Genomic DNA, 19,521 nt, shown 5'->3' with positions numbered 1-19,521 from the left:
CTATACATGTCATACATTATGTGAGTACTTTGGGGCATTCGATACAATAAATAAATGCAAGAATGAATCCATAAAACCCATTGCAAAGAGAGCCCATTCATTCTGAAATTACCACTTGGGTTTGTGGACGTGCCAATAAGGATTCGCTTTTAGCAGATGAAAAAAGTAGATAAAGACAGCCAAGAATGGTTTGAAAGAAAAAGGTAGTTGTGTAAAATCATTTTAATATAATTTGACAGCTGCTTTGATGACAGTGATACCAAAACCTATATTTACACACCTTTTTAGGACACTGACAACTGAGAAGTATCATGCTACTTACACACATTCAAGTGCAGAAAGTCTCCTCTAGGTATTTGTAGAAAATGAAATATGACCAAAAATGAAAGATGGCATTGTTTGCACTTAATGGAAAACCTTATGGCGGTAATGAAATAAATTCTTGAAAAAAAGCTTTTTTACTCTTATGTGCTTTACTTTTGCAGATGCAATTTTGCACCCTCGTTTTTGTCCTTAACTATTCTTCCTCATGCATCTGGTTTCATCTTAAATACACCTAAAAAGGTGTCCTAAAAAGATGTTTTTTTCTCCTTTGAAACAATTCCACTGTACACAGAGAGCTCTTTTTCTCTCTCCTGGTCTCTTTCCAGATGTTCTATCTCTGATATGTCCTCTGATGTTTTGCTCTCTCCACCTCCCTTTATTTTTTAATCCCAGAAAAATCTTGTCCTTTCACCACCACCACGTCCCCCTTCTCTCTTTCAGCTAACTTGCCTTCAACCCTTTTGTTCCTTTGTTTTGCCAAAGGAAATCATCCATGAAAAATGCTTTGAACCCCCATAATTGCTACTTCCTGCATGTTTCCGTCTTCTCAATGCCGGAGCAATGTGCTTGCTAAACTGCTGCTGGAAAGAGATGGGTGTAGACACATTTCCATTCATACTGTATCCACATAAACAGCCACCCACACAGACTTGTATATTTGGACTGAAATGTGCAAGGAATGCATATGACACACAGAAAACCAAAATTGCTATTTTTAGAGCTTTAGATTAACTTGTAAGATGACAATGTTTATATTTTATTTTAATTTTTTTTTGTTTTATTTTGGAGACTACATTTTTTTAAAAGAATTCTGTACATTTAACTTGAAAGATGGATATGTAGCTTACCAAAAGAAGTAGCATAAAAACCAAATTTGGACCAAAATGATGTTTTATCTTTGAGGACTATTTTAACTAGGTTATTACCGCATAACTGTTATAAACACACTATTACATACAAAGCTGAAAAAACAGCTGTAACTGTTGGCCAAAGACAAAAGGAAGAGGAGAAGAAGAAGGCATGTTTGGTGCCAGCGAGAGAGAAGGAAAGGCAGGACTGCAAAGGTGAGAGGAACAACTTTAAAAATAGGCTAAATGATGATGGTAAAGAGAGAGAGTTTGCTGATAGGATTGAGAGAAGGTAGATAAATTGTGTGCGCAAGAGCCTAGACAGATGTGTGAAGCAAGGCAAGAAGCACTGGAGATGGATTCAAACTGTTAGTCTTTACTGTTTCAGTTCGCTTTTATTTTATTTAATATTTAAATTAAATTGGTAGTGTTTGTCAAAAGAAAGAATATTGACTCTTCTATTTATAATTATACCATTTTTTTTTAATAACAATGAATATAAAAGTGAAATCTGAACTGGAGTGCTATTTAATCATGATGACGTGTACTTTGTGTGTAGTCATGGTAGTAACTTCAGTGCACCCCATGAAAATTAATAGTTTAATCATAAAAATAATGTGTAAAACACACACATTTTAATGTAATGCAGGCATGTCAATAAGTACACGTATAAACAGAAGTAGAATGAAAAGCACTTATTCGTACCTGTTCAAAAGCAATATTATATTCACAGACACATTCTTTCCCACACTACTTGTTCTCAAGCACACACTGTCTCACGTGTATAGACAGCTAACGTCGAGCCACCTAATACTTACAGACACTTTCATTTAGAATGAATGTCATCACTAATCCGATCTTAAGCTTCATCAAATGACTTTCTCCCCTTTCTATCTATCCATCTGTCTGTCCATCCATAGTCTCACTTCTGTTATCCTTATTCCTTCACATAATCACCATACATACATTTCTCTTTCTTGAATTTCCATCTTCTTCACTTCCTTTTTTTATTGATCTCTTCCGTGCTCTACCCTTCCTTGTAAGCCATTGTCACCCACTAACTGCCTTTTTGTCTTTCCAATGTCATATCCTCTTCTCCCCTTGTTTTCTTCCCCATTATTTCCTACTCTTCACCTCTATTTCCTCCAACTTCATCCTCTCTTTTTGCTGCACCAGTTTGTTGCATTGATGTTTCTATTGTTTAGAGGCGAACCGATTTCCATTTCCTCTCTTAAACATGCATGCACCCAACTCTTGTCGCCACCACATTCGAGTGCCATACCCAAGTTTGTTTTAGATGTAGCTTTCTGTTACTATGACAAGTAGGTTGTTAGAATTAGATTTGGGCTCTGTTGCCAACCGTGACTGAGTCCTGCTCCTGCAAGGCTATAACTGAGCCCTGGCAGCTTTTGTTGGAAGCCAAAGGGAAGATGACAGGTGTGCACCAGGGACCTGTTAAAGGAATACCTTGACATTTAGAGATACTGCGGTATTTTCTTTTGTTCTATACATAAGTAAAGAAGTTCACACACCCGTTTTTTCACTGGCTCTTAAAGTGTCTCCTTTTCATTGTTACTATGTCTCATTAAAACCAATAGGCATGACAGGCTAATGAGATAGCTCTACACAGCTCTGTTAAAGAGGTTGCCCATTTTATTTAACACAAAATCATCTATTTCTTTTTGCCCCCTAAATCTTCTACAGAGACAGAACTCCCATATGGAAAAGATATATATAAATCTTATAAAGTTTGTATCTGTCTTGTGTGAAACTTGTATGAAAAGCATACAAGAGTGAAAACAGATATAAGATCCCTTGAAAAATTATATAATGAAACTTGTATGTTTTGGATACTTACTAAAACAATATATGAAAGTAATGAGAAAGTGGCCACTTTCATGAGTAAATCATGTAAGTTTTTACTATTTCTTTTCCATATGAGCTATGATATTAGTAACTTCTAGTTTCTATTAAAGTCATTTTATCTACACTTGTTGGAGGCTAAGCGGTTCGAAGCTGTTTGCCATTTTTTGTGTGAGACCAGTTACCATGGTTACGGTTGTGTGCCTTGTCTTTAATGTTAGTAGAAGAATCATTATACCCTTTTTCACAAACACAATGCCCATGTCAAACTGCCCTACAGTAACAGAACAGACTGACTCTCCGCTTGTAATTTCCAAATTAAATGTCTGAGCGGAACCGATCACTCCCCACTCTACAACTTGGTAGGCTCTTGACTGCAGAGTTACTGAAAATATGAATAAAAAGAAAGAACTTATTTTAAATAAAATGAAATTATTAAGTGATGCTGAAGCCTATTAAGACACGAGGGAGCGCATTGGGGCTGGGAATAGCATTTACTGTAATCTGACTATTAAAACATTGATCAGGATTCATTTCTCATAAAGGATGTTAGGTGATTTCAGTAAAATATACATTGACATTGTTGACTGATGCAGAATTGATTTGATTATGACTTTATGAGTGTAAAAGCAAGTGTAGGTAAAGGTAGTACTATAAACCATTTTAGAGATTTTTTTTATTTATTTTATTTTGTCTCTTGTGTGTAATGTTGATAGAGATCAGGCCACATTTTATTTTTATGAATAATTAATTAATGTTGAGATTATGAAATTCCAATTTTTATTTATTTATAGGAATTTGAGTCTCTTAAGTATCAAAGAAATCAATCATTTCAAAAGTTCTGCAGATTTGTCTTCATGTTAATGCATGTACTGCTTTTATCTAAACAGATACTCAAAGGAAACATAAGCAGCACCTCTGCTCTGCTCCATCACACAGAGAGCTTGATTGTGTGTGTGTGTGTGTGTGTGTGTGTGTGTGTGTGTGTGTGTGTGTGTGTGTGTGTGTGTATACACTGTATGTACGGATGTTGTTTATACAGCTCAAGATGTGCCCCGTCAGCTAACGTGAAATCATTAGTTATACTAATTGGTTCCTCACTACCGGCGTATCTTAATCCCTCATTCCTCTCTTCCTCTTTTTCCTACATTCATCTATTTCCCTCCTTCTGTGTTGCCTATCTTCTTCAAACCACTTCTGATATGACATTTTGTCTCTCACTCTTTTATCTGACCCTCCTTTCCATCTCTTCTTCCGTACTCTTGCACTCATGGCAATTTTCTTCACACTTTTTCACTTCCCCTGTCCTCATTTCTAAAATGAAGTAGACAAATAACAGGGATGCAGATGTCTGCTGAGATTACCGTCCAGCCTGTGGGTATGTGTGAGAGAGCGAGAAATAACAAGCAGAGCTTCCTTGAACATTACAGAGTAAATAAATAGGCAAGTGAAGCTGTCAATAGAAGCGAAGATTGTCTAATGATTATTGCTTAAAACTCACCTTGTATCTTATGAAGACAGGAGAAAATAAGGCAGGCAGAGCAAAGGAAAAAACAGATAGTTTTTAGAAACAATTGTGTTTTTTTAGCTGTCCACAAAGTTGTAATTAAGGTTAATACCTCAATAGCTGAAAATGAAACTGTGTTCTTTTTTGATTACTGTAATCTCTTGTGATTCTTTAGAACATGATTTTTGTGACTGGGAAGCCATATCACTCTGTGCAGCCTGATAGTGGATTATACAGTATGTTTTCAGTAACTGTGCTTGATTATGGTTCAAAATGTATTTTCAAAAAATCAAACCAAGGTTATCATGTTAATCTACTGAACTACTTCTGATCTTATAATGTTCCAACATTAGAGTGCAATAGATTTTTGATTCTTGTAATTAGGAGAGCTTTGTAAATGCGGGAGTAGACTGTGTATTTCACTAAGCTTGTCTGGACACATAACCCAGATCCAGTGACACCAACAAGAAGCTGCTAAAAAACAGTGATTAAGTCCATCAAAGGGTGCATTAAAATAAATTAAAAGTGAAATTATTGTTTTGTTTTGTTTGGTTTTTTTTGTTTGTTTTGTTTGGGGGGGGGGGTTTGAGGGGGGGGGTTGTTTGCTTGCTTGCTTGTTTGTTTGTTTGTTTGTTTTTTGGGCGGGGTGCATTTTTTGTATCAGCTTGCTGAAAACTGTACAAAGGTTCAAACACTGGAAATCATTTGTTTAGCTAACTTGACATCCAAATATAGCAAAGAAGTGTTTAAGTATCAAATATTATTATCCTTATATTTATTTTTGTGTTAATATCAATAAATATTTACTTGATTTTGGAGAATCCAAAATAAACGACAACAAAAAAAAATCACTGAACACAGATTTGAAAATGTTTTTTTGAGTGATCTCATGTTCAGATATGAACATTTTATTCTTATCTATCTTCTCAACTTTACCTGTAAGTCTTAATATTTGTTGGATGTTTTTTTAGTATTCAATAATGTTACTGACCTTGCCAACTAATCTAATAATCAAATTATTCTCTTTTAGAAACAAGACACATGGAACTTTGCTGTCCTTTTGACCCTGTTCTTACTTTATTTTTATTTTAACTTGTTTGCATTTTTCTGTGTAATTTTGAGTATGAACTACTTTTGGACTTATTGAGATTTTTTCCCCCTTTCAATCTGTAGTGGTTCAGTCCAGTAGTGGTGGTACTGGCTTAACCAATCAGCTAGTACCACCTTGTTAAATGCTAATTGGTCAGCATTTGCGAATGTGGGATTGGTCCACTTTCTTCTGTTTCCTGTTTTTGTGTTTAAACACAAACTGTTTGATATTGTGTAATGAACCTGATGAAGGCCACAAGGCGAAATGTGTTGGTCACCCAATAAAGTTGTTCCCTAATACTTTAAGTGTCTCTGGAGTCTTCACATCATCAGATCTTTGTCTTCTCCATGCACCTTGGAAGTAGATGAACTTGTGCAAGAAAATTTTGTTGGCCTTTCAACCCTTTAAGAAGTCTGTTAAATTTCAAATAAGCATATGTTTTTAAAAGAAACTATAGAATTCAGATTCAACAGTTTGTGATCATTTTTTTTAAATTAAATGTGGTGCTTAAATGATCTATCTTAGAAAGTCTTATTCTTTTAAGTCTGATTTGTGATAAGTGTGATACAATATCAAATCACCTGGAAAAAAAGAGCTGTTTCCAGTGTGGTTTTTTTTCTGTTGCATGCTTTTACTTCACTTCTCTTTTCTCCCACTGACCTCCTTCCATTTCTCATAATCTATCTTGCTCTCTGCCTCATTCACTCCCACCCTACCTCTTTATCAAAAGAGACCTGTTCTAAATAGAAATTCCTTTTTGTGTCTGCATAGATCTTTCATGATGACAACCGTAGTCAACAGCAAGAAGTAGTCATTGCCTTCAGCAATGTGACCTCTCTTTCGACGCACCAAGCATTCCTTGGTTCCCTTTTTTTCTTTTTCCCTTTTTCAAATTCTCTTTGTTTGTGCATTACTTTCAGCACCAAGGCCATCCCTAAGAGCTTTGCCCCCTACAGCTGGATTCTTTGTAACTTTTGTTTCCATGTTTTATGCATGTTTTTTCTTTTATGTTTACAGATCTTTCTAGATGCCAACACTATCAGACTGGGCAACATTCCCCTTGGTAGTGCTGTGGATCCCCTGGAGGGAGCGCCTGCAGGTACCACCTACACCAAACAGACTGTGTACGAGCTTTGTGCCTGTGCTAACGGCAAGCTCTACCTGTCCCCTGCTGAGAAAGGCTCTACTTGCCAAACCACCAGTAACTTTTGTCTCTGGAGCTGAAAGCGGGAGGTCGAAATACACACGGGACATATGGACGATTGAGTTTGAAGCTAATATAGCCAACAGACTGAATCACCATGGATTTATGGCTTGATGGGAAGCTTTTGCCAGCTAACAGACTGAATCAGCATGAACTGTAACAAGGCGACAATTTCATGTCTGTTCACCAATCAAATAATATGGATTACAGCTTGGCAGGAAGCTAATGGTTGCTAACAGGCCAAATCAACATAGACTGTAGCTCGGTGTTAAGCTAATGCCAACTAAAGGACTAAATCAACAGAGACTAGCGCTTGAGCAAAGCAACCAGCTCATTGGTTGAATTAATGTGTTGGTGGGTAGCCAATGCCAGTCCAGAGCATGGATAACTTTGTGGGACACAAAAGCCAACAAGATCAGCTGATGGGTTTCATGCTTAGACCACTCTTGGACATATGTGAGCAGTCTCAGTCTGGGGCTGTTGTTGAGTGTCTTTCCCATTGTTTAATTGCTGCCATGATGATTGCTGAAGGTCGCAAAGACTTTGGGTTTTTTTTATGAACAGCAACCTTTGTGTGTTCAGAAAATAGCCGACATGTCCTGACAAAACATACACTTGTTGCTATAATATGATGAAGGAACACATACTTGGCAGTGACATGGACATGAAAACTTGGTTATCAGTTGGCTAACAGACATCAATGATGACATTTGTTTACCCCAGTGGGTAGCTAACAAGAACATCAAAATATAGTTTTGTCTCTAGGGAAGCTAAGGCTAGCTAACGGACCAATCTATACCAGAAAGGCCTTCTCCCTCTATTTCCTCTCCAGCCCTTCAACTCAAACATTGACATGTGACTCTTCTGCATTAATCCGCACCTGATAGTAAAAATGCTCTCTATCCCCACTTTTCATATAATAACTAATGCAAATTATTGTGATTTAACCATTGTATTCACCAGCTTCTTTTCCTAGTATTTTTTTTTTACATTCTTCATATCTATTTTTACTTTCTTTTAGTTTTTTCAGATGAAATCTTTTACTTCTTCTCTTTTTTCCCAATCAATGTTTTTGTATTCCTTTATCATTTCATATTTTGCGAATGTGCCCCTCTCCATGCGCTAGTTATTTGTTCTGTCTATGCACCTACTAGCACTGTTCAGGTAAGGAAAAGGCCTATCTATTTCTTCCAGCAGTGTAGTTTAAAAATGAAAAAAACGCCACATACAGACTGCTTCGACTTCCCCCTCCACCTTTGTCTCCACGTCTTTTGTTTCTCACAAGTTATTCTTTGTGGACATATGATGGTTAGCTACAGACAGCAAGTGGAACATAAAAAGGGAGGAGAAAATGAGATATCAGTCTTCGATCATACTCAGGTAGGTGCTGTAGCAGACAGACCACTTTCTGGTATAGGGCCAAACTTCCAACGCCAGGCAGAGGCAGCAGTCAGCTGAAAGACAGACCAATTTTAGTCCTCTTATGGGGTATTATACGTCTTCATCCAGGCTGTCTTGTCGGTCATACTGTCTTTACATCTTTTTTGCTTGACCTTTCTGCTCTTCATGCCAGGTTTGTGCTCTTCCTTCTCAGCCACCCAGAGACATTTTCACTCTTTGTGCTCAGTCCATTTTGTCCTTTCTGTATTTTATTGCAGTATACCTGCCACTCACTATTCATTGTTTATCTTCCCAGTTAAGAAGCATCTCACCTGTTTATCTCATATTTTTATCCCAATCATCAATCAACTAGCATACATTAATGTTGTTTCCACATCCTATCCGTTATGCTTTCTCCAGTCTAAGTTGGAAAAGTCCCTCTATAGTCAAAATATCTCTAAATCTGGGCAAGAAAATATGGAAATCTTGGGAAATACTATTTTAGGGTGTATTTTTGTTTTTTATATTATTCAGTCAGTCCCAGAAGGGGGATCAGTGTGAATGGCCATGAGCTGGTTAACCTGGTGCCCAAAATCTGTAATGGCTGGGGGGGGGAATTCAAATCAACAAATTTGTGTGGAAGAAATCCCCCTGCAAGAAGTGATGGATGGATTTGGTTTATATGTGTATGGACTCAACGAGAATAAGGCCCTGCAGCTTACTTTCTTTTTTAAACAAAGCGATACACGGGTGCCTTTGCTACTGTTGGTAAAAGCACATCACAGTCTGAACATTCACACTACCCTCAGTGGACCATCTGCAAGTGTCTCTGAACTATCTATTTTATCAATCTACCTATCTAGTTTGTTTTCCCTTTCTGCCCCTTCCCTCCTGGTTTTGTAGAACTCTCAGTATATCCAGCTGAACAATGAATAATTCAATCATTTAAAGTTTTTAATTTTCTGATGTGTTCCCCTATGGTTTATTCTTGATAATAAAAAAGCACAAATTATGCCATGTATATAACAATACCAATAAAATACAAAATAAAATAGTATTGTTTTTAAAAAGAATCTCTTGAACTGGTGTTGTAATTAGTATATAACCATCACTTTTTTATGTTCCTAACAATGTTTTTTTAAGGTATATAGAACATTGAGAAGCACTTGGTCAGACTAGAACACAACAATCTTCTGGGACTTTTTATCTTGGGAAAGCTATACCATATTTAACTATTATCCTTTTCTTTGTCTGCTACCTTTTACCTGAAGAACTTGGTTTCAACAGGAGAAGAATTTGAAAGACCGCTGCCAGCTGTACCGCTCAATTACAGTCTGCCAACTCACTTTAACAATACATAAAGCAGAAAGGTTGGTCTTGCACTAGAATGCAAACATGGCCAGAACTGTTACCAAAGATAAGCTGAGAATATAAAAGTCTGTTAAGGACACCATCACTTTGCCACGTCATTCCAAAGAAAATAGTTTTTTGGGTTGTTTTTTTTTTGTTTGTTTTGTTTTTGCTATATTATTAATTGAACACGAATAAAACTAAATGACTATCATTGCATTATTTCAGATGGACTTTGACTGGGCAGTTGTGACACCTTGATGCTTTTCGTTGTCAACTCTTCTGCTGTAAATTTGCTGTTGTGCTTGGGATTATTGTCCTGTTGCATGACCCAGTTTCAGCCAAGGTTAACCCTTTCTCCCATAAAGATCACAACTGACATCGTCCCCTTGTACCCTTGATTTCACATTTTGACCTCTCAGTGTTTATCAATAAAGATGTGGTTTGACAACCATTAGCATAACTTTCCAGGTTTTTCTAGGGGTAACTGCACAGGCAATGACCATCCACACTAACTTTTGATGCACACCTAGTTATTTTGTTATGTAAACATGCCTGAAATGTGGACGAAACTGCTTGGTTCAGAAAAGAGCTTTGAGGGTTACTCCTAGTAGGCTTTCAAAGGATAAAGGGTACACTTTCAATCAAATTGTGTCAGATTTTAATCAGTCGGTGACTGCAAGGTATCCAGATCCTGTGGCTCTAAAACACCCAAATCATCACCCCCTTCTCCACTGTGCTTGACAGGTGGTATGAGGTGTTTGTGCTTGTATCCAATGTTTATATTTGCTCGGATGTCTACTCATGGGAATATTGGCAACTCACTTGAAAGTTTTCCATTTGTGAATAATCTTTTTCATTGTAGAATGTACAGTTGTTTGAAAATGGCCTTATAACCTTTCCCAGATCGATGGGAAGGAACAATTACTTCTTTAAGATCACTGCTGATGTCTTTTCCCCTTGGGTATTGTGTTAACACAACTAAATGCTCAAGCAGGGGTGATTTTAGGATCGAACATTTATGGAAGCCAAGCCCCCAATTATAATATCACACATATTCCCCTTGCAATGGACTATGCTGCTGGCAAAACATATTCAATCATTTTCACATCTCAGTTCGTATTGTCGTGTAAAAAAAAAAAAAAGATTCAGAATGAATCATCACAGTTTTTACTATAATACAGGGTGGATACTTGAGTTATCGAACTTGAGGCAAAGGCATGTTGATCAGGATTTCTTTAAGTAAAGTTAAAGAACTATTTTTAGCAAATACGAGGAGAAACGTGCACGATTTGTTTCAGTGTCTTTTTTCAGTCTTTTCACCATGTAAAGGCACAAAGAAGGGCAACTATTAAGGCAGTAATTTTTTTTTTAAGTAACAGGTAATTTTAAATGCAATGTTTCGATCAGCTTGTACTGAGGTATGTACGTTGGCTTCAAAATGCATTTCATATCCATGGTATAAAGGTATACTGTTAGAGCAGGGGATGGAAATCAGCCAAGATTGCTCCTGAAACTTCTGCTTACATCTTGTTGAATTCAGCTGTGTGACTCCACAAAGAGCAGTAAACCTCAGAGCAGAAGCAGGTCAGCTCATCACACCCTGTACACTAAGAAAACATACTAGAGCTCACAATAGAAATGAATGTGAGTTGTGATCGTTTTCACCTTGCTCAGCTACTAAAACAGATCTTAGGATTCTGCCACCTGCCGAATGTCGAGTATACAAATTTTTCTATAGAGGTAAACTCACCTTCTAAACATTTCTTTTTGTGTCTTTCAAAAATCATGAAAAAAATTGTTTACAGACACATGTAACCACATGGATGCTTTGGGGCAGAGCAACCCTGACCAGCACATTCAATTGTCATTTATCAGTGAGGGCGGTGGGTCACATGACCCTTAGGCTTCCTGACAGTAATGGAAGGATGTTATGTGCTCTAGCCTATTTTAAAAATGTACAGGTAGAACCATTTAAAATTGTGTTGTGGTCCTATAAAGACAAGTAATTCAGAACCTTAATTATACCTAAACCTTATTTGTATAGAACCTTATAGTGATGCAAGATACAATGACAACTTGTGGGAGTGAAGTCTATTATCTTGCATTATAGTTTGTTTTGAAGGGCACTTATGAAAGAGGCCAAATTTACTCAAATTGGCTCTAATTAGTGTGAGGTTACAATCTTAAAAATGACAATGTTTTGTGTGTAATTTATTTGTCATGGTGCCTGGTGAGCCAGGGTTTTGAGTTTTGCAAATGTTTAGAATATAATATTATATAGTGAAACAATGTGACAATTCAGATCAATAGCAGGCAGCTGAAGGAGAATCATGTAAACAAGCTGAAATCGGACCCCATTTCCAGCAATCTGGTTATTGTGGTGGGAGTGGGAGTGGGTGGGAGTGAACTTTTCATAAGTTCTGGGGCGATCTGCTGCATCTCCCCTGCTTCATCGCTGCTGCTGTCCCTGTAGTTGGCGTGCTCTGTCAGAAGTTGACTAATTACTGACACAATACCGCTTACAGTATAAAATAACACGGCCAACTGATTCAGCATTGTGCCCTCATTCAATCCACTCAACGGTGAGTCAAGTTACTTTGTTTGTTTTCTTACAATTAATAAAAGTACAGAGCCGTGTTCGTGCAGTCAGTGAGCTAATGCTAGGCTAGTGAAGCTTAAATTTCATTACTGGTTTTGATTTCTGTTTGAAGTTGTAGGTTTTTATTAAAGATGATATTCTCATATTATAACAATATGAACCATTTTCGTTTTGTATATAAATACCGGAAAAAAGTTTTAAAATAATCACTCTGTGCATATGCACTCCTAAGAAAAGACATCTTTCTGGGTATTGTATTGGAATTTTGCTCCTCCTTCCAAAACTCACTTTAAATTTATTTCAGTTTATTTACTTTCTGTTCCATTTCACCACAATATCAGTATTATTGAGGCACAATAATGCATGAGACTCAGCTCTAAACATGGACAATGAAAATTTTAGCTGTGCACATGCAGCTTTGAGCCACTTTTGCACTTGTTCTGATAAGATATTTCTCTGCTGTTACAATTGAACAGACACTCGTAGCAGCAGCTATCACAACCACAACAGCTGCAACATAAAACATGCTTTTTTTACCTGCATTTTTTGTGCAATTTGCATTACATTGTGCTGCATACAATAGTAAATCAGAACCAAAATTTTATAGTTGCAGTATAGTGTGAAGCATATTAAAAAATATCCTGAACTAGTAAATCGTTTACCTTTTTTGATGGATGAGGATATTTCTATGGACTTATTTCCCCAACATGAATGTCACTTATCTTTGAAACACAATTGTGTCTCATTTAAGCTCTTAACGAGCTCAGTGGACAAATAAGCCATAATGATCTATTAACATGTCAGAATGTACTTGCTTGCCTAAGCAATAAAACATAAAAAGTTAAATTAACAATTAAAGAAGCCTTTTTCTTATTAAAAGTGCTCTCCTTCTATATTATTTTGTTTTTTGTTAATCATTTTTTGTTATTTGGATGTCACCTCTTTCCAGCACCGTGCTGCGAGCAAGACATAATGTTCAGTGGAGTGTCTTGTATAATTCTGTCAAGATTTGCACAATATAGTAATTTTTAATATTTGTTAATGTGGTTTCGAAGTTGTTTATGCCACCTATTCCTAATTCCCTAAAATAGTGGCAGAAAATTCAGATACAGTTTCTCAACAAAAAAAGGAGAATGGGCCAAATGTGGTGTTTATGTGGGGTCCACAAACTGCAAAATCCAGGCAGATTTTCCATTTGGCAAGTAAATCTTGGAAGGCCACACTGGAAGGTGCATCCATCAAAATAGGCATGTAATAAAAAACAATGCAGAGAGTCTCTACTGTGTCTTGATGTCACATATTTTTTGCACTCCTTCTGTCCTCTGCGCTCTGTGTTAGAGTTTGAGACATAACAGGCTCATTATTCTTTTTCCCAACACTCATTACTTTTTAGCCTTTTGTTTTTTTCCCTTCTTTGTCAGCTTCTGTTTACCTGCCTATGTTCCCTGTTTTTGTTTCCCTTTTTGCTTGATTATTACTTGGACTTACCTGCTTTTTCTGGATCTCCAGCTAATCTTTGTTTGGCTACCTTTATTTTCACCACAGTGTAAGTTTTATTTAAAAAAGTTTTATCCATTTGCCTGCCCACTTCTGTGTCTAAATTTGAACTGAACACTGCATTACAAAACAGACAGTAAATGACTTGCCATGTACTCAAGTGACAGCATTTATTGAGATGCTCCAACAAATCTCTACTTATCGATGACCCAAGTTGTACATATGCACAAAGAAGAGGTCTAGTACTGCCGGTGTGTGATAAATGTGTGTGCTTGAATGACAAGCACTGCCAACAGAGGTGCAAGATAATACTTTCATTTCCTCCTTGTACATTAAGACACATTACTTATAATAGGAGAATGGTTAGCCACTATGGTCACTACATATGAGAAAAGAAAAGAGTACAGTGGACATGAAATGGGAAGAAGAAGAATGACACTGGTTAGATAAAAGTCCTATGTTTCCATGAATATAGAACATATTTTTGGTCATTCTTTAAACCACAGGTATTATCAGTGAAGTGAAGGTTGCCTTCAATCATGGCGGCATTAATCAGCTTTTGTTATCCTTTCCAAATCACCATAGCATTCTGACGTTCTTAAATGACAGTCCCAGCTGACAAATGTAAAAGATAAACTTAAAGAAAAAAAAAGATTTTATGGCTCCCAGGACACACCACAAAGAGCTATTTATGGTTCTTTGTATTCTAAAAACACAACTTGCGCTTCCAAAAAACCAATACACAGTGTTCTTTGTAATGACAGGCATCAACAACTCTGTTGCAATTCTGCCTATTTTCATGTTTGATTAAGCTTGTTTTTTGATGTTAGAGAGCATGCAAAAATACTACAATTATGTGACTAATAGGAAAAAAAGGAATTATCTGCTCATGAATGCAGGAGCTGATGACGTTTCAAAACAATTCGATTTACATGACTGGCACAGTGATTTTGTACTTAGTTTGACTATTCAGTGAGACTCATGGAATTTTTTTGTTGTTATAAAAAACAAAATGACATGTTTTCAGAAACCTGCCTCCTTTCAATAAGAAAGGGAAATAACTGTGCGCTCTTGATTAAGAATGATGATACACATATATTACAATGTTGAAATTTCCTGATGACCTATACAATGCATGGTATCCAGAGCATGTGTTTGTATCATGTTCAAATGAGTCCACCAAGATTCTTTAAAGATGTTTAGTTTATGAGAATAAATATTGGTCCATGTTCAATAGATTGGAGGGGATAGTCATGTAAAAGATAAGAAAATGCAGAATTCATCTTTGTAAAGAATTATGATGTAGATGATTCAAGATTCAAGATTCTTTATTTGTCACATGTATAGTTAACACGCAGTGAAATGTGTCCTGAAATGCTCATCGACTGTGCAAAAAGAGAAAACTGTATACAGTAAGTGAATTATATACAAAAGAGGACGTTATGTGTAGTAGGTAAGTGAATTATATACATTAAGTAAATTAAATTAAATAATCTGGAAATTTTAAATTGGGATTCTGAAAATGTACATTGTGTGAGTGGAATGTTCAAGATTCAAGAAGTTTACTGTCACGTACACTGCAAAACACAAATGGTTACGTGTCTTGCAGACGTTCAGCTGGAGGTCGTTGTCCTGGCACCACAATACCAGATTCTTCACCATGTAGGCTGCCTCATCATTGTTGGAGATGGTGCCCAACACCACTGTGTCGTCACAATTCACAATGGTATTGGAGCCATGGGTGGCCACACAGTCAGAAGTATAGAGGGAGTAGAGCAGTGGTGAGAGTACACACCCCTGTGGCACTCCCATGTTGATGGTGATGCTGTCGGAGACACACCTACTGACCCTCACCACCTGAGTTCCGTCAGTGAGGAAGTCCAACACCCATGCACATAGACGGCTGTTGAGTCCTAGATGGGCACTATTGTGTTAAACACTGAGCTGTAATCAACAAACAGCACTCTCACATAGTTACCCTGTTTCTTGTCCACGTGGCTGAGAGTGGTGTGCAGGCCATAGGCGATGGTGTCCTCTGTGGATCTGCTGGGTCGGTAGGCGAACTGGAGTGGATCTGTGGTGTTTGGCATGGAGGAGGAGATGATGTTCTTCAACAGCCTTTCGAACATCTTCACATCTTCATTACCACCAAAGTCAGTGCAAGTGGCTAGTAGTCATTCAGGCATGAGGGCAGGATTTTTTATGTATTTTAGTTGTGAGTTTCTGAAACACAGTTTGTGGCTTCATTTAACGATCGCAAATAAATAATCATAGCGTATCATAGCCATACCCTGGAAAAAATATTTTTTACCTTTTTAACCTTATTCTTACAGTATGTGACCTTAATGCTCATTTTCAATTAATTAGTTCTGACAGTGATTCAAAGTGATCCTGAGACATTCACATTCATACATTCATACATTAAGTGGTATGAGTGTTAAACAAGGTAAAAGAAAAGTGTTTCAAGTTTATAGCACTCTTAATCGACCGTGAAGTGTTCCACATTGTTTGATTAAATACTGATTGCTGTTATCACTGAATGTGTATTCTCAATTGCTGTTGTCAGTCTTTTTAGTTTTTCATAATGAAGTTCTAAAGTCAACAACAGTAAATACAAAACATTGTTCAACTTTAAAACATACTGGGAGAAAACTGCGAATGGACTGTGTGTCTGTGTGTGTTTGCAAAAGGGAGGAGCGTCTAGCTCATAAAAGAGTAACAGGAAGGGGAAGTGGAAATTATCGAAAGTGGAGCTATTTGTCAATACTGCCACACACTTTATGTCATTGATCCTTTTTATGATTTCATTGTAAATATGGTAAAAATCAGTGGATGTGCTTTTATTCTTTCTGGTAAGTTGTTGTTTTTTTATTTCTATTTATTTATTTTTATAGCTTTTTTTTAGTATTTGCACCTAGACAATAAGCAGGTGCATAAACGTGGTAGCTGTCAAGTAATATTTGCAAATATTAAAATATAATTCATATCACTATTGATAGAAATGTTAATATTTGAAGGTATGCATTCACTGAAAACTTTTTCTTTTTATTTCTGTTTGTAGCTCTCAATATTGTGGAGATAATGACACTCAATGTACAAGGTGAAATTGGGGGAGATGTGTCATTCACATGTTCAAACTGGAACATTTGGTTCAGTGTGACCACTAATAATAAGTACCTTTGTGAAAGTCCATGCTCAGATAAAAAACACATAATCATCACTGCTGCGCCTGGAAAGACTAAATCTGGAAACAGAGTAATCCTAAATAACAAAGGGAATGATTTGTTAGTGACTTTCAATAATCTTAAATTGGTAGACTCAAAAAAATATTACTGTGGAGTTGAGAGATTCGGCTCTGATCCATTTATAGAGGTTAATCTAAAAGTTGTACACGGTGAGTTTCTTTTCTTTCTTTTATTTCAAGAATTAAACAAAACAAATCCTTTGTTCAAATCAGAAGGAACTTACAATCTTAATTTAAAATAAGCTGTATGCTGCATTTGTGGTTCCAGGTCCCAAAAAACCTGCTAAGACAGTCACTTCTGGGTCAACTGTGTCCTTTGCTGTTTTAAACAGAACCACTATGCCTTCAAGCCATTTGGATATTATTACTAATTTGTCTGTCCTATCCTATATAACACCAACTACACCACCCATTCAAAAAGATGGTAAGAACACACATGAACTAAGTCAGTGGTTCACATGCTTTCTTCATGTTGTATTCTGTGCATGCACGTTATCATGTCAGAGTTTGATGTTTGCATTTTCTTCAGTTTTCAGTAGTTTCAGATGTGAGTTCAAATAAATTTCTCTGATGAACTGTTTCAATGATAGCATGATAAAGAATATACTTAATATAATGAAATGTGATAAAGATTTTGTTTTGAATAACTTCATTTTTTTCTTTGTTGGCCAGGAATTGTGCCATATTTAATTTTAGGTATCATTGCCATAACACTGATGATAGTATTGATGGTCATGTTGAAGTTTATGCAAACTTTTAAAAGAAAAATGGGTAAGGTCACACACACCACCACAGACATTGTGCATGCAAAATGTGGTACAACCTCCATGACACATTTCCTGTTGTACGTTTATAGAAATTGTGTCTCCACAGGAAGATGCACATGTGGTAAGTTAGTTTGCTTTTTCTTTTCTTTAGATGTCTTGGTGTTCTTTAGATGTCTGTGGGTGGGGGTGGCAGGCTGGTGTGTGCGTTTGCATGCATATTATTCAGTTAACAGTTTTGTTATTTCACCAGTAACGTCTATTGAGGTAACATCTTGATTACTGAACTCTCTAAAGCTTAATTCATAAATTAAAATATCGATAGCTAAAACCTTATAATGCCATCTTCAGTAACAAGATAACACCAGCTGTGTTTAATAAGGATGGCAGTGACTTTTATGTCAATGCTTTCAGCATGGTAGTAGCATTTTTATGTTTTACTACTTTTTTTCTCTTTTCTATCTGTAAAACTTTAAGGATTTTACATATGATGAAACTGGACCTGAAGACCAGCAGACTGGGAGGCCACCGGTCTTGAGTGCAAGTCTCACTAGAATGAATGCTGATGTTGACTCTGAAAGTCTCTATGCAAATGATCTCCAAGACAGTCAATCAGCAGTGATAAACGATTCATTGTACTCTTTTGCTCAACTACTCAAACATAAAACTGAACACAATGAACAAAAAAGTGATTCTATGTATTCCCTTGTTTACCTACCACAGGCAACCTGAACCTGACAACTGTGACAGGAAATAATTAGAAGGGAATGCTGTTAAAATTAAATTTTTCTTTTCTTTATCATATAGCAGTGTATTGTGTAATGCATGTATGAATGCAAATAATTCCAAAAATTAAGTCCAAGTCTATTCCAAATGATCAAAATAAGGATTGGAAGAAGGATTACAATCAAAATAATCCTGCAAGCAGACAGATGTTCTGTACACAGAGCATCAAACATGTGCTTTATCCTCTGTTACTGATAAGCATTTTCATATTTTCCATCATTATACTGTAAATGAACGTCAATTTCAGAAACACAAGCAGAACAAGAAAAAGAGAACATGATAAGGAAGGTGAGCAAGAAGTTTTAATTCATATTCCGGTCTCAAAGATGTATAAAAGAAATATTTACCAGCACAAACAAATATCCTGCACAGTGCATTAAACATCACATAGTTTCTTAGTGAGTAGACTGAACAGCACAAAATCTAAGCACAAAACAGCACAGTGCTATGAGCACAAAATCATCAAAAACTTTTTAACTTATAGGAGTTAAAGTAATCATTCTCTTGTTCTGGAAAATTAGATTTTTTTTGGGATTTCTCTGTATTAATGTAGGGCCTTTACCTTACAATATTAAGTGCATTGGGACAACTGTTTTTGTGATGTGGCGCTATATGAATAAAACTGAATTGAATTGGGAGTAGGCAGCACGGTGGCACAGTGGTTAGCACTGTTGCCGCACAGCAAGAAGGTCCTGAGTTCAATTCCACCATCAGGCCGGGGTCTTTCTGTGTGGAGTTTGCATGTTCTCCCCGTGTTTGCGTGGGTTCTCTCCGGGTACTCCGGCTTCCTCCCACCGTCCAAAGACATGCAGCTTGTGGGGATAGGTTAATTGGAAAATCCAAATTGCCATTAGGTGTGAATGTGCGAGTGAATGTGAGCGCGAATGGTTGTCTGTCCCTGTGTGTTGGCCCTGCGACAGACTGGCGACCTGTCCAGGGTGTATCCCGCCTCTCGCCCTATGACAGCTGGGATAGGCTCCAGCGCCCCCCGCGACCCTGAAAAGGATATGCGGAAGCGAATGGATGGATGGATGAATTGGGAGTAGCTCTTGCAGAAGATCC

General features: G+C 36.9%; 1 protein-coding gene across 4 annotated transcripts in view; it reads left to right on the top strand.

Annotated features, from left to right (window-relative positions):
• The window catches only part of LOC146516596 (zeta-sarcoglycan-like), a 396,328-nt gene extending 377,015 nt beyond the window's left edge, over positions 1-19,313 (top strand). For all 4 annotated transcript variants that reach the window (XM_085162626.1, XM_085162627.1, XM_085162625.1 and 1 more), the window contains one exon: positions 6,650-19,313. In XM_085162626.1, coding sequence (XP_085018752.1) covers positions 6,650-6,856 — 207 coding nt within the window. In that variant the 3' untranslated portion in view covers positions 6,857-19,313. The remainder of the gene's footprint in view (positions 1-6,649) is intronic.
• Positions 19,314-19,521: the final 208 nt, after the last annotated feature.

This window comes from Neolamprologus multifasciatus, chromosome 6 (assembly GCF_963576455.1).
Source record: "Neolamprologus multifasciatus chromosome 6, fNeoMul1.2, whole genome shotgun sequence".
Lineage (NCBI taxonomy): Eukaryota > Metazoa > Chordata > Actinopteri > Cichliformes > Cichlidae > Neolamprologus > Neolamprologus multifasciatus.
The sequence above is the reverse complement of the archived record's forward strand: the minus strand, read 5'-3'. Positions and strand labels throughout refer to the sequence as shown.